Source organism: Cucumis melo, chromosome 6 (genome assembly GCF_025177605.1).
Source record: "Cucumis melo cultivar AY chromosome 6, USDA_Cmelo_AY_1.0, whole genome shotgun sequence".
Classification (NCBI taxonomy): domain Eukaryota; kingdom Viridiplantae; phylum Streptophyta; class Magnoliopsida; order Cucurbitales; family Cucurbitaceae; genus Cucumis; species Cucumis melo.
Window position 1 is genome coordinate 4,295,148 of NC_066862.1, and position 14,237 is coordinate 4,309,384.

The following is a 14,237-nucleotide window of genomic DNA, read 5'->3' on the forward strand; positions in this document are numbered from 1 at the left end:
TGTTGGAGTTGACCTGTAAAAGTACTTTCATTGATGTGGTCTCAAACCAAGTATACTTCTGTTGCTAATCCTCACTTGGAAGAGTGCATGGATACTAAATTCGATAAGGGTTATTAGATGAATTCTTGTTCCTTCCCAACTTTTCAAATATACTTCTCACCTTTATTAAATAAAAAAGTACTTGAATTTCTTAACTGATTCTAAAAAAATCAAGTTGAATATTTTCCAAGCTTGGTTTTTTAAACCTTTATAACAAAACTTGAAAAGTAGTGTCCACAAGTTTAATTTTAAAAAAAAGAACAAGAGTTTTCAAACCATTTATTACAATTTTTTTTTTTTTACTTTTTCAATATCAGTCAAGTAAAAGAAAGAATTGGATATTATAATTAAAATCATGTGTTTGTATAAGCATGAAATTTCAACCCTAGGTCGGGCATCATATAAATGTTGAAGTTAGAGATTCATGGTCTAAACAGCCACCTCCTCACAGATAAACAGCAGTTCATTTTCAAATTTTTGCAGAACAAACCTCTCTTCTGATGTTATAAGGTTAGTAACCACACACTTCTCCTCGGAAAATGGTTTCCTACCTGTCCGTCCAGCTCGATGAAGATAGTCGATAGCACATCGAGGCAGATCGAAGTTGTATATATGAGTTGTTTCAGGCAAATCAATTCCCCTGGCCACTATGTCAGTTGCTACTATAAGATAACATCCTCCTTGTCTCACTTCCTGCATACAAAATAATCAACAATTCAAATAATAAAATGTGTTGATTCAGTTTCAATGTAAAACCCAAATCGAGTTCATCCATAGTCTAACATTATTGTTACAAAAAGTCAAGGATACCGTTGGTTGGATTGATTCGTTGTTACGCAGAAAATAGAGGATGAAAAGTAGTGGTATCCAGTGGTTTGGTAAAGAATAAGATATTTTGAATCCCATGCCCATTTAAACTTATCGATAAATAGAGACTAAGAAAGAAAACAAGGTCTACGTGGAAACCTTAGTACAAAGAAAAAAACCACGGTATAGATGTTTCTTATTATTTTCTAATAATAATAAAAGTAGAAAGAGGAAATATTTATAGGCAACACGAGCCTAATAAAAATAATAAAAAATTGTGAACTAACCTAGGACTTTCATCATGACCCAAACCCACTCTTTCTAACAAAACTAATTGGGACTGGGATGTCTGACAAGATATCACACATCCCAATGAGCTGATCTAACTGCAGTTTTAACACCCTACTTGGCTAATGGTTGGCAAAAGATTGCACACGAAGCTTACCGACAGGGAAGATGCTCGTAAATTGTAATTCACATCTTCCTCAAGAAGAATGACGTCAGAACAACCGCCATATGAGGCCTTCAAGAAATCAATCATCAAGGTTGTTGGTGGAATCTTTCCGGCCTTTTTTGACTTCTCTGACTGCAAATCCAATGTAACAGAATCAGACAAGTTAGAATTCTTCAATTCTGCAACTATTTGAAAGGATTGGCTTCCTAGAAATAGATTTTCCTGAAATCAAGAGTTCCAGACCTAAAAATATGAACCTAATGAGCTTAGATATGCAGCCACAGCCATGCTTGTATCATGTCCGGTTTTGGAATTGTTATGAAATTGACAAATAAAGATAAAAAGAAAAGAGTAAACAATAAAAAAAGAAACAATAGAAAGATTTAAATAGTTCACCAACTGTATGTATGTAGCTCCATGGGCAGAGGGAAAATAGTTTACTATCTGAGAAAAATAGTTTAGATTACATAGTAGTGCCGCCTTTAAATTTAGAGAGGTTGTATAGCGCACTTCTCTAAACATTATGGTCAAAAGCATAAATGCTCATTTGATGTACTAGATAACAGATTCCAAGATTCGAAGTGTTGGTTTCTCCATTTTTAATTTTCAAGGGCAGTATAATCAATTAGATTAGAGGCTTAGAGCATTCAATTCATTGATGATCCATAGCAAGCAAATATAATTTGGCATAGAATAGCTCAATTTTCTTTCAAATAGTCAACCATGAAGAATCTAAAAGCTTCAATCGACGAAAGCTGTTAGAATATTTTACTTATTTACTTGGTCGTTCTTCATTTAAGGCAATCAACACAAACCTGCTCACTGACAAAAATGATCGCAGACTGAGGAATATCTGTTAGTAACAAGGTCAGGAGGGTTTGATGCTTTTTGTTCTTCTCGCATGTCTGTCAAACTCAAGCAAAAGATAATATTTCAGCAAGTTAAATCAAAATTATTGGAAAAAAGAAATTCAATGTGCAGTGAGATGGCTGAGAATAGTCCTGAATGGACAATAAAATTTCATACCACAAATCTGTGAAGTAAACATGATGGCATGGGCTGAGTTGAGTTAATATGAATATGAATAACAGTATTCTGCAAGAGAAAGGGAGGGAAAGTTTCATCAAGCTAAGGAAATTAATAGCTGAATTGCACCACAAATTGGAAATGACCAAAAAGAACTCCATATACCTTGGTCCACTTCTGCTGTATACAATCTTGAAGAAAATGCCTATGCTGTGGAATTGACGCACTTGCAAAAATAGTCTGACGGTTACTGAATGAAGAATATGACGTCAATAGTTTTTTAAGGGAACTAACTTGCTTTGAGGAACTAAACATGAAATCAACCTGGCGAACAAACAAGAAAAATGATGTGAAGACCTTGAAATAAAAGTATATAACAAGCTTACTTCAGCAATTTTATGATGTTTATTTATATCTTTATTTACTTTCAAGACATCTGAATTATAATCCAAGCATGTGGAATGATAAATCAATGTTTAACAAGCTGGTTTGGTGGCTGCAAACCTATAAGAATATTACTCAATGGCATAACAACTTTCACGAGCAGTCCAGAAAGCATGTGCCAAGAAGCTAGTGAAAAATAAAATTTCTTTTCAAGTACCTCATCAATTACCAGCACATTCAATGAACCAAGGTCAAGAAACTGTCTCTCTACCATTTGGCACAAGCTCCCTACAGTCGCCACCAGTATTTCAGGGGGATCTGCCTACAAATTTTCATAACTCAAAGTTATAATCTGGATGGGGAGTTTCTTCTACTAATCACAACCCAAGAATGTAGCGAGAAGAGGAAAGAAACAACAATCAGATGTCATTGGTGAAACTTTAAAATTCAAAATGAAGTTGGCTATGGCAATGCATTGTTTTGTCTATACATGCTAGTGTTTGGGTCCGATTGCATACACCTCAACTACTGTAACAAGACAACTTTCTAACCCTACTATGTTTGGTTGCCAAAAAGAAACTTGAAGGATATTACCCCTTGGTAGGTAGCCACCATAGCTTGTAGCCGTCCCTCTAAGCATTTAACAATTTACAGTGGCCTTATTGACCACTAGTCCAGTTCATGACAATGCAACTATAAGCCATCAAAACATAGATTCTAAACATGCAATTAGAAGTATCGGACACCATCTAACCCAAAACCCTTCTCCAGTTTCTTGACAACATCACATAAAAGCCATTGAGTGTACTTAAAGAAGAGAAACAGATGCAGCACCTTTAACCAAGTCTTGTGTCTTCTCAACAAGCCTCCATCTAAAAGAGCCATGACAACATAAGAATTTAGCCCATCTTCAGATGCAGCAGGCTTGGCGGCTAACATCCTAGCAACTTTTGTAACCTGAGTTCCATTCCACCAGGTCAAAAACAACATTACCATCAAAACTAATTTCAGAACTACAAAATGAAAAATAAGAACTGATGAAAGAAGAAAATACATAAAATTCAAGCATAATTTCGAAGATACAGGGTTCAATCTTACTTGCATTCCTAACTCCCGTGTGGGTACTACAATCAATGCTTGAACAGCTGATTTATGAGCGTTGATGACAGAAAATATCAATAGCAAATATGTCAGTGTCTTTCCAGAACCTGTCTAAAAGGATAAGAGTAAGTAACGAACAGTATATAGAATTTCAAAATATTACACAAACAAACAACCAAAACAGTCCATTCTCCGAGTAGATTGCTTTATTATATACATAGACTTGACCTGCGCATGAAGCACACAATCCCGACCCGAAAACAAAACCGGGAGAGCTTGCCTCTGCACATCAGTTGGGGCAACAAATCCAATTTCCTCAGTTCTACATCATTTAAGAAAGAAAATGGAAGGAAAATAAAACACCCCATAAGACAAAATGATAAATTAAGAAGGAACTCAAAAGAATAAATGGAATATGTAGAGTTGCCTGCGCAGTATATGCTCGGGAACACGTCCATTGCAGATTTCCCGGAGAGTGGAACCCTCGAAATTGGACTCAGCTACGTTCTTTAGAGAAGAAGAGCTCATAAGGGCTTGCAGAGGCCTAAATTTTGAGGTGGAGTAGATGGGTCCATTGGTATTGATAAAATTTGGTAGTTGAAAGGATAAATGAACAGGAAAAGGCCTTTCAGATGAGAGGAGCAGCCAAGGAGGAGGGAATTTGGTAGTGGGAAGAAAGGTTGCAGCCATTGGAATTGGACTGAGCTCCCGCAGTATTGGATGGGTGCAACAAGGGGGGAAGGGAAAATGGCGAGAGAGTCTATTGGGGCTTAGAGAAATCGCCGGCGCCGGTTGTGAAGTGTTAATTTTATCATTGTTTTTATTTCTTTTATTATTATTAATATTACTTTCCAACTCTAAGTTTGTAATCTTAAATTCAGATGGTAATCTTTCTCAGTAAAGTTCTTCTGTAAGATTTGGTTGAAGTTGATGACTTTGTGACCTACTTTACAATGTTCAAAGGTTGCGTAATATAGTTCTACATTCACTAATTAGATTGGTGGCGTTCTCTATTTGAAACTCTTTTTTGATATTCTTTGTCAGGATATACATACCATTCCCAAGTTTTCAATTTATCTTTTCTCGTCAGAATATTTATATTTATATATATATATAAATATATCAAAATTAAATTAAATAAAAAACAGAAAATACGAAAAAGAAAAATTAAATTAAATTAAAAACAGTAAACACAAAGAAAAAAAGTAAATACAAAACCAAAAAAAGAAAAGAAAAAAAAAAAAAAAAAAAAAAGTAAGCGCCCAAATACATATACATAAAATAAAATGTTCATATTAAACACATTAAAATCTCTCGTTTGACCAAATCAACATTGGAGCTAAAACTTACCTGCAAAACAATTGAAACTTTGCTAAATTTAGCTTGAAGGGTATTATTTAGGTGCATGAAGAACACCCAAACAATACATTGATTCGAATAAAAGAAGAAAAAGTATATATTTCCAAAAGAATTGGAGATATTTATATATGGAATTATGTGGCTTCCATAAATTATATACACTACGAGGAGGAAGAGAGTTGAGCATGTGAATACAGTTGAAGATGAAGTGGACAATTCGGCAATAGACGAAACGAAGACAACCTTTTAGAATATTCTGTCGATTCGTATTTTGATTGATATCAAACGAGAGGGCTTAAATCTTTAATGGGGTTTTCCATTGATCGCCATTCACATAATTGGTGGTTGAAATTCATTCAGCAAGGATAACTTTTCCCCAATCCTTACTTCCAACTCTCATGCACTCCATGTGAAAACACTCCTTTCTCAATTACGTAACTTTCTAATCTACATTTCTCACAATGGCCGTCGCTTCCGATTGCCGGATTGCCCTATCGGCGGCCGCACCCGCCACTTCACTGGTGGTCCGGAGGAAGTTGAGGTCTGTGGGGTTTGGCAATGGGGAATTCATGGGGAAGAAACTTACGGAACCGAAACGAGTACCTGCTGTTTCTGTTGCTGTTAACGGTGTTCCGCGACGTGTTTGCATGTCTCTCACTACTAATGTAGCCATTGGCGATGCCGCGGTAATGTTCTTACTCTGCAGATTTTTTTTTTTTTTTTTTTTTGGTTTTCTTGTGTTGTGAAGCTTGAAATGCCTTAGGTTTATGAAACTACACCTTGTTTGTTGATTCACATTGATTTCTGAGAGTTTGTTTGTTAACATGTTGGACCGTTGGTGATGATCTGTCTCTGTTTTTCGATAGAATTTCCTCTGTAGGACGTTACTCTCCAATATATGGTTTGAACATTAGAGAAGACTGGTAATTAGGTTGCCAACTACTATGGTATTTACTCATTTGAATTTTTCTCTATTACCCTACGCCTTCTGGTTGTTCCAGTTGAATCTATGAACTTGGTGCAATTTGGACTCAGTCTGATATGTATATATACGAACAAACCTGAGATATACCATTGGGAATGGAAACAAGGGACTGAAAAACCGTTAGACCTTCATAAATCTTTGTGAGGCCTATTCAGAAGTATTGATCTGAGGCAATGATGAATGTGTTGTTGCTTGTGACTTTGTTTAGTTGAGAGAAATAGATGTGGAGAAAAGGGACCCTCGGACTGTGGTGGCGATCATTCTGGGGGGAGGAGCCGGCACTCGTCTATTCCCCCTCACCAAGCGGAGGGCCAAACCTGCTGTAAGTTTCCTCTACTGAACTCAATTTTTCTTATAGCGATAGTGATCATCTATGGTTATTTCAGTTTAGATGATTGGAATTTACTGACATTTTATTTGTGTGTGTGTGTGTGCGCGCGCGCGCGCGCATGTGGAATTTTGCTACGATGGCTGCTGTGATTTCTTATGATTTCCCATTACAGGTTCCAATAGGAGGAGCATATAGGCTGATCGACGTGCCAATGAGCAATTGTATCAATAGTGGAATTAATAAAGTCTATATTCTCACTCAGTTCAATTCAGCATCATTAAATAGGCATCTTGCTCGAGCTTACAACTTCAGCAGTGGAGTCACCTTTGGAGATGGCTATGTTGAGGTACGTTTCATTCACATAAAACATGTCCCTTAAGAATTAAGAGAATCATATACCCACAATCATATTCCCCAAACCAAATATGACTTATAGAGCTTTCAGTTATATCTTAGGTTCTTGCTGCCACTCAAACGCCAGGGGAGGCTGGTAAAAATTGGTTTCAAGGTACAGCAGATGCCGTGCGACAATTCCACTGGCTTTTTGAGGTACCAAAAAAGAAAGGAAAATTCTTATCTAATAGCACAGTGAGCAAATTATTGTATTGAGAAGGATATAAAGAAATGATTGTTCATGACATTTTGGCTGTTCCATATACAATATTCAACATAAAAACAAGACAAAGTGACAAAAGAAAATATCGAAATGTTAAACAGTGTGATAAGCTTTTCCTGGTGCAGGATGCTAGAAGCAAGAATATTGAAGATGTGTTGATTCTGTCTGGAGATCATTTGTACAGAATGGACTATATGGATTTTGTTCAGGTAAGGCTGAAGATGACATAAAGAACCAATCTTTATTTGTTATTACGTTTAGTTCTGATACATCTTCTTTACATTGGCAGAATCATAGGCAAAGTGGTGCAGATATCACTCTTTCCTGTCTGCCAATGGACGATAGGTGAGTGACATCTTGATGTTTTCTTCTCGACAATTAGCTTAAAAGTTATTGTATTAAACTACTGATCGACCAAAAGCTTAAGCGCGTGGTTTATGGTAAATTTCATTACCCCTCACTTGTGAAACTGAAATTTGTAAAAAACCCAACAAATGAAAATCAATATTAATGGGGAGGAAATGACAATATAAGAGATTGAATGTGAGACTTTCTTCTTTGATAGCATGTAAAATCATTAATTGACCAAAAAGCTTAAACCCATAGATTATGTTAAATATAATTATATTAGTTTTAACACGTTGATCTTGATCATGCAATGAGTTCAAACCTTTTTATATTCGTAGGTCTTAAGGTTCAAACTATTTCAGAAATATGTAAGAAAGGAGGAGCATTTTTATTTCAAATTTACGTTTCTTTTAATTGAGTATCTAATACTCCTGCAATTTATTTACAAAACACATTACCTTTTATTGTAGCCGAGCCTCAGACTTTGGTCTAATGAAGATAGACGAAAAAGGAAGGATAATTTCATTCAGTGAAAAGCCTAAAGGACAGGACCTGAAGGCCATGGTAACATTCAAAATTGCTTTCACTAGAAAATTAAAGCGGTGGAGGAACTTTAAATGATCTTGTTGATGAGCCTAAACTGTATCATCTATATTCAAATTGAAGGCAGTAGATACAACCATTTTAGGACTCTCGAAAGAAGAGGCTCAGAAGAAGCCATACATTGCTTCCATGGGAGTTTATGTCTTTAAGAAGGACATACTTTTGAATCTTTTAAGGTATTATGCACCTAATGCTATTTATCAATCTAGTAATTATATACAAACTCGGAGGACTTTGTCGAACACAAAATATTAGACGTTGCTTGAATTTGTTCAAGTCAGATGGCGCTTTCCAACTGCTAATGACTTTGGATCAGAGATTATCCCTGCCTCGGCCAAAGAATTCTTTATAAAGGTTTGTAATTTGTATGTAACCTTTCTGTCGAACTGTTATATCATCTTTTTCAACTTTCTACTTGCAATTTAGACACAAACTAATGCTAACCTCAACAAAATTTTCACAGGCTTATCTCTTCAATGATTACTGGGAAGATATTGGGACAATTAGATCCTTTTTTGAAGCGAACCTTGCCCTGACAGAGCAAGTAAGACAACTGAACATTTATTTACAATTTCTTACCCTCTTTCACCCTTTAGTAGTTCCTCAAATTACTAGAATTGTAATTTGATTTTTTTTTTTTATCGTGCTAATCTTGCTGTTCAATCTCATGTTTGCTTATACCTTTCAGCCACCAAGGTTTAGTTTTTACGATGCTGCAAAACCAATGTTTACTTCTAGAAGAAACTTGCCGCCTTCAAAGATTGACCAGAGCAAGGTCAGTGGCATTTTGCACTCATCTAAATCTCTATTATAAAATCATAAACTTTTATAAAACCTTCATTCTTGTTTAACGAAATATGCTGTAGACTGCCTTAAAATAACAGGCATTTGGCATGCATAAACCTGCTGAGCATTCTTCTGGTTACCTGCCAAATTTTCTTTGCTTGTTATGTTGAGAAAATATCTGGGTTATTTGCAGATCGTAGATTCTATCATCTCACATGGAAGCTTCTTAAACAGTTGCTTTATAGAGCACAGTGTCATCGGTATCCGGTCGAGAATCAACTCAAACGTTCACTTGAAAGTATGTATTTCATGGAACTTTTGCATGATACGGTATAGTGATAAGAAAAATATATATGTATATGAAAATTTGTCAAAACACTGTTTATTATTATTTTAAAAGAAGATACCTTTTGATGCAATATAAAGATATCACACCATAAACAATGCTTTGTGATGAGTCGCAAAATGCAGGACACTGTGATGCTTGGAGCAGATTACTATGAAACTGAAGATGAAGTTGCATCTTTGTTAGCTGAAGGAAGAGTACCAATAGGAATAGGGGAAAATACAAAAATAAAGTATGATGAACCCCATCACACCCAAAAAAAGGATCTTCATATGTTCTATAGCCTGCTTTTCTAATTCTTCATTGTTATAAATATTATGTGCAGGGACTGCATTATCGACAAAAATGCTAGAATCGGAAAGAATGTGGTTATTGCCAATTCGGAGGTACCGTTACCATAAGAGTAAAAGAAAGAATCTTAGTTATATTCGTGAAACGAATAGTTTTGAAATGACTTTGGAATAAATAAGTTATGTTTCATTGGAATCGTATTGTAGGGTGTACAAGAGGCGGATAGATCTTCAGAAGGCTTCTACATACGTTCTGGCGTTACCATCATCTTAAAGAATGCAGTAATTAAAGATGGTTTGGTTATATAATAAAATTTGTTCATCCCTCATTGATGAACATGCCAACCGTTCATTGATTTGTATTATTTCTTTATTTATTTTAAATTTTCTGTATCGCATAAAATAAGAAAAGCAGAGGATGTAAGCTAACAGCGAAATATATCTATGAATGTGATTGTTCAACACGACTATGCCAAGTAGACTGTTTTTATTTGGGCAACTTGCTTTGAAGAAAAAAAATATATACCATTTTTTCTCATGCCATCGTCCTTAAGCCCCAAAGGGTCATTGCTTTAGTGCGCCTCGAGCATTAGAAAATGGAGTCTAAACAACTTAATTGGATGTACATTTGACTTTTGAATATAAAGTTCATAAATACTATTTTCATCTATTTTCATCTATTAATTTATGTATTTTAATTGTCTTTTTTAAAAATCCAAATAAAAATTTGAAAACTAAAAAAGAGTGTATTAAAAAACTTGACTTCGTTTTTAAAAATTGATTAAGAATTTTAATGTTCCTGATTACTAAATAGACCGCTAGTGTTTGGTTTTCAACGTAATGGGTTCAAGTTATATGCTTGTTTAGGTTACTTGTAGTCTGTGGCTCATAAATTAAACCAAAGATCTACAATCCAAATATTGGTAGGTCATAAATACTTTATAAAATTTAGCTAAGGCTACCTGCTAGGCTATCAAATATCATTTGTAGTGTGGTTCTTAATCTCTTCTTGTTAATTTTCAATATTGCAAATGTCTAGAATAATACGAATTTATGATAATTAACGATCACCAAGGATTTCACTTCGATTATTTGTAGATTTCTATAACAAATAATAGACAAAGTCGATATTTTTGTCTCAATTATCATGTTGAAGTTAGATAAATCTTTTCTGCCACAACCTTAACTCCCTAAATCAAAACCAGAAAAATGAGTGGTTTTGTGAGATTATGTTTAGCTCATCTTCTTTTCTTTCCCCCCTGGTGATAGAAATGGAATGAATCACCCATAGGGGGATGAATTTAGAAGACTTGTTTTCTTAGTCCCCACGTTTCAAAGGAATAAATTCACCATTTAATCATAAAATTCGTAGCAGAGAGGGAAAAAAAAGGGTTTTTTTTAGTGCTATCTTAACTGGCAGAATAGTCAATTCAAAGAATCTTATCTAACATTTAAATCTCTCCATCTCCAGCTATCCCTGTTGAATTAAAGGAAAAAATAAATAAAATGTAATCTGAAAAAGACATGGGGCAGAATTTTCAACTCCACCTTAGAAATAGACTAATTATGTTCGTGATAAGAGGATGGCGTTGGCTAAGGGGAGTTGGCAAATTAGCAATTACCATATCTATTTGGGGTTTTCAGTTTCAAACTTTGTCAATTCTCAGAGTTGTAGGGAGCCAACTAAAGAACTTATCCTCCATCCACTCTTTGGCGATAATTTTCACCGGTGTGTTATTTTGTTGGGACTTTGGGGTGAGAAAAAGAATTTCTCGAAAAACATCAGAAGCTTCTGAGGTGGTGATGTTTGTTCTCTTATTGAATTCTTGTTTCTATTTTTGGACGAAATCCGTCTTATAATCCTACACCCCAAACACAAAATTCCAAACTTCAATACATTAACGCCATACCACCTGTTATTGGTTTTTTTTTTCAGCAAATTTTTCATTCTAAGAAAACGATAATGATAACGAAACTATTTTGCTAAACAAATCTCTTGATCTCATGATCAAATTATGTCCCTGAAACTTAATTCAACTCCTTCTCCCACTGGCAAAAGTGAGAAAGAATCCTAAGAAATTGAATGAAAATCCAGTTCCAGCAGCCCATCTAACCATGAAAAAAAAAGAGAGGAAAAGAGTAAACACACCGCGTGAAATCCTTTGTCAAAACTCTGAAAACTACACAGCTCGCCAAGCCAAGGGGAAGATAGAGAACTGCTACTGAATCAGTCATCCATGATCCTTTTCCCTACCAAATATTTAGACTGTCAAGCAATGGTGTTCAACTGATCTGGCAAGCCCGAGCCTTTACTTCCAGTTATTTTCGAATTCAGAGTTGAGAACTCGATAGCTAATAACCATAAATGAAAGAAACTGCCTAACCAGCCATATCTTCTAGGTTCCTAGCAAAAGAACACATAGGTAAGGTTACTAATAAAGCATGGTCATCAAAATGGCTTAAATTTACAATCAGAGAGAAAGGAACGAACAAAGAATGCAATTTGATGGAAGTGTTGATTTCCAGGATGATCCAGATATTTAACCTCACTATAACATAATTAAATATCTTGGGTTGAAGTAGATTTCCTGTTACTTAGGCAGGTGACTGGTCAATTCACAGCATGAATCAGCTTTAGACAAGACGTAACAGACACCCACAGTATGAGAACACGTGTTAAGGATATGATAATTAGAATACTGATCTAATATGACATTCACAATAAAGCAGTTGAAGCAAGAGTTCAGAAGGAAGACAGTCATTCACATCATCATTATGTTAGAAATTAGAAGAGAAAGAAGATCTTAATCTTAAAAGAAATAACAGCAAGAACCAAAGATTGTATAGTTATGTTAAAAAAATAAAACAAAAAATCTAATTAGCTTTTGAATGAGTGAAAATTTGACTATTTTAACCAAATCTCTTTGCTGCCTGATAAAAAGTGCCATTTCTAATAGTCAACCACACATTGAGCTTTTAGAAGATTGAAGCAATGGTAGAACACATATATTAAGAATGAAATAAACTTTTTTAAAAATTGTTTATAGAAAAACATATAATGGACTAAACAAGCTGATGGTTCCATCATTTAAAAGAAAACTTACTATTTTCTTTGTGCATGCCATTTTTCGATACTTCCGTACCAAACCCATTGAAAACACAAGGCCACAATCCTTATTACTCCAGCACCAACAACTTCAAGGAACGCCATAAAGAATGATCTCTGAGGAGATAAGCCAGCAGTTGCTACAGACAATAATGCTCCCTCAAAGTTGCAGGGAATTATGAAACTGCCAGATTTAATGCCATTAAAAGCTTTTTTGGCAACTAACTCGGGTTTCATACTGCCTCCTCCAGCAGCAATGATAGTGGTCAATTCAGGTCTTTTCTTTTGCTCTGCAATCAAGAATAAGCGACTTATAATTGAAGAAACCAACTAAGAAAAGATTCTGTAGTATAAATCGAAGGATTTTTGTTAGCCTGAGATATCCAATAAAGATGATTTCTAACTCAAATAAATTCTAGCCAGGTGATATTGTAGTTAGCTTATCCATCCAAGACATTACCCATCATATCTTAATACAAACCAATGAACTGAAAACTAAGCTAAGAATATTCCAACCCACCGGATAAGTATTGAATCCCCAAATTGAGGACCAGCAAAACAATATTATAAGGTAAACCTAAACCAGATCTTGCTCTTCACATACCTTCTGCAAATCCAGGAGTGTCAGTGTCTGGAGGAAATATAAGAGAAATATGTATGTCATCTCCAATAACCTCCTGTTGCAAGGCTTCAGCCAAACCTCGAATCCCAAACTTACTAGCTGAATACGCCGTGTAACCATAAATACCCACCTACACAAATTTATAAGAAGACGTTCAGGAGTAAAAGATTTACAATTCTATTGAATTTACAGCTTGCGAGTATCTGTATGTCACCAATGTCGATGAATTCACCCTAATAATTGAAGAAGCTCACTCTAGAGTATAAGTTTCGAACACAAACACTTCATAAAACGACTCCAAAGTACTTTATGCTAACCAAGCTCATTTCTCCATCCTTTATGTGAATTACCTGACCGGCTTGAGAAGACATGAGAGCGATCGATGCAGGTCGACGGTCAACTCTATTCTTCATTGCAGGTAAGGCAGCTTTAATCATGTTAAACGTGCCCAATAAATTCACATCTAACATGAATTTCACCTCATCCAATTCCTGCTCCGCCAGCTCCTGAGGTACAAACACGCCTTGATTCACAATGAGAACGTCAATTGGACCTGCTTCATCTACAGCCTTCGAAATGGCATCGTAATCTCGAACATCGGCAGCGTAGACCGCCACGTCAATGCCAGTGGATAGTCGAATAGCGTCTTTTGCCTCCTCGAGCTTCTTGAGAGAACGAGCTAGGATGGAGACTCGCGCGCCCTCGGTCGCGGCCTGGTGGGCCAAAGCGAGGCCGATTCCGCTGGATCCGCCGGTAATGAAGACATGGCGACTCTTGAGAGGAATCTTAACGGGACGTGGACGGACAATTAGGTATAGGAAAAGGAGGAGTGCGAGAGGAAGAAGAAGAATGAGAGAAATGAAAGCGAAATTGAGGTCCGCCATTGATGAAAGCTATGTGTATCGTTGCTAATGATTCTTACAATTTCTGATTCCTTTTTGACATTAATAACATCGCTGCATTATGTCATAACAAATATCTATACTTTGACTATATTAAATATCTATACTTTAAAAAATATATATATATATATA

General features: G+C 35.6%; 3 protein-coding genes across 5 annotated transcripts; 1 reads left to right on the forward strand and 2 right to left on the reverse strand.

Moving 5' to 3' along the window:
* Positions 1-361: 361 nt before the first annotated feature.
* LOC103483729 (DEAD-box ATP-dependent RNA helicase 58, chloroplastic) lies at positions 362-4,887 on the reverse strand. 3 transcript variants are annotated; one of them, XM_008440480.3, is made up of 10 exons: positions 4,239-4,887; positions 4,040-4,133; positions 3,809-3,922; positions 3,545-3,667; positions 2,928-3,032; positions 2,492-2,650; positions 2,327-2,395; positions 2,116-2,205; positions 1,292-1,432; positions 362-732 (listed from the first exon to the last, which is right to left on the reverse strand). In XM_008440480.3, the coding sequence occupies exons 1-10, from the start codon at positions 4,499-4,501 to the stop codon at positions 469-471; spliced, it is 1,422 nt and encodes a 473-aa protein (XP_008438702.1). In that variant the 5' UTR covers positions 4,502-4,887; the 3' UTR covers positions 362-468. The 3 variants fall into 3 exon arrangements, with proteins under 3 accessions (XP_008438702.1, XP_016898934.1, XP_008438704.1); XM_017043445.2 differs by lacking the exon at positions 4,239-4,887 and having other exon boundaries at positions 3,809-3,855; positions 4,040-4,138; XM_008440482.3 differs by lacking the exon at positions 4,239-4,887 and having other exon boundaries at positions 3,809-3,918; positions 4,040-4,138.
* Positions 4,888-5,260: 373 nt separating this feature from the next.
* Positions 5,261-9,939, forward strand: LOC103483730 (glucose-1-phosphate adenylyltransferase large subunit 3, chloroplastic/amyloplastic). The gene is made up of 15 exons (XM_008440484.3): positions 5,261-5,856; positions 6,364-6,477; positions 6,659-6,832; positions 6,943-7,035; positions 7,228-7,311; positions 7,392-7,447; positions 7,921-8,014; positions 8,117-8,229; positions 8,335-8,407; positions 8,517-8,597; positions 8,742-8,828; positions 9,033-9,137; positions 9,311-9,417; positions 9,511-9,571; positions 9,683-9,939. Exons 1-15 carry the CDS (start codon positions 5,632-5,634, stop codon positions 9,782-9,784), a joined length of 1,569 nt encoding a protein of 522 aa, XP_008438706.1. The 5' UTR covers positions 5,261-5,631; the 3' UTR covers positions 9,785-9,939.
* Positions 9,940-11,356: 1,417 nt separating this feature from the next.
* On the reverse strand, positions 11,357-14,195 carry LOC103483732 (3-dehydrosphinganine reductase TSC10A). Its single transcript, XM_008440485.3, has 4 exons — positions 13,554-14,195; positions 13,186-13,333; positions 12,580-12,871; positions 11,357-11,879 (listed from the first exon to the last, which is right to left on the reverse strand). Coding segments are annotated over exons 1-4 (975 nt in total). The 5' UTR covers positions 14,088-14,195; the 3' UTR covers positions 11,357-11,878.
* Positions 14,196-14,237: the final 42 nt, after the last annotated feature.

What these genes read in the sequence shown, in the direction of transcription:
- LOC103483729 (XM_008440480.3), bottom strand. Translation starts at nt 4,501, where the DNA reads ATGGCTGCAACCTTTCTTCCCACTACCAAATTCCCTCCTCCTTGGCTG. An exon ending in ATGTGCTGGTAATTGATGAG is followed by an intron (nt 2,651 to 2,927) that starts GTACTTGAAAAG and finishes TTTGTTCGCCAG; the next exon opens with GTTGATTTCATGTTTAGTTC. An exon ending in TCATTTTTGTCAGTGAGCAG is followed by an intron (nt 1,433 to 2,115) that starts GTTTGTGTTGAT and finishes TTGGATTTGCAG; the next exon opens with TCAGAGAAGTCAAAAAAGGC.
- LOC103483730 (XM_008440484.3), top strand. Translation starts at nt 5,632, where the DNA reads ATGGCCGTCGCTTCCGATTGCCGGATTGCCCTATCGGCGGCCGCACCC. An exon ending in AGCGGAGGGCCAAACCTGCT is followed by an intron (nt 6,478 to 6,658) that starts GTAAGTTTCCTC and finishes TTCCCATTACAG; the next exon opens with GTTCCAATAGGAGGAGCATA. An exon ending in TGTCTGCCAATGGACGATAG is followed by an intron (nt 7,448 to 7,920) that starts GTGAGTGACATC and finishes CTTTTATTGTAG; the next exon opens with CCGAGCCTCAGACTTTGGTC.
- LOC103483732 (XM_008440485.3), bottom strand. Translation starts at nt 14,087, where the DNA reads ATGGCGGACCTCAATTTCGCTTTCATTTCTCTCATTCTTCTTCTTCCT. An exon ending in TGTCTTCTCAAGCCGGTCAG is followed by an intron (nt 13,334 to 13,553) that starts GTAATTCACATA and finishes AAATTTGTGTAG; the next exon opens with GTGGGTATTTATGGTTACAC. An exon ending in CACTCCTGGATTTGCAGAAG is followed by an intron (nt 12,872 to 13,185) that starts GTATGTGAAGAG and finishes TCTTGATTGCAG; the next exon opens with AGCAAAAGAAAAGACCTGAA.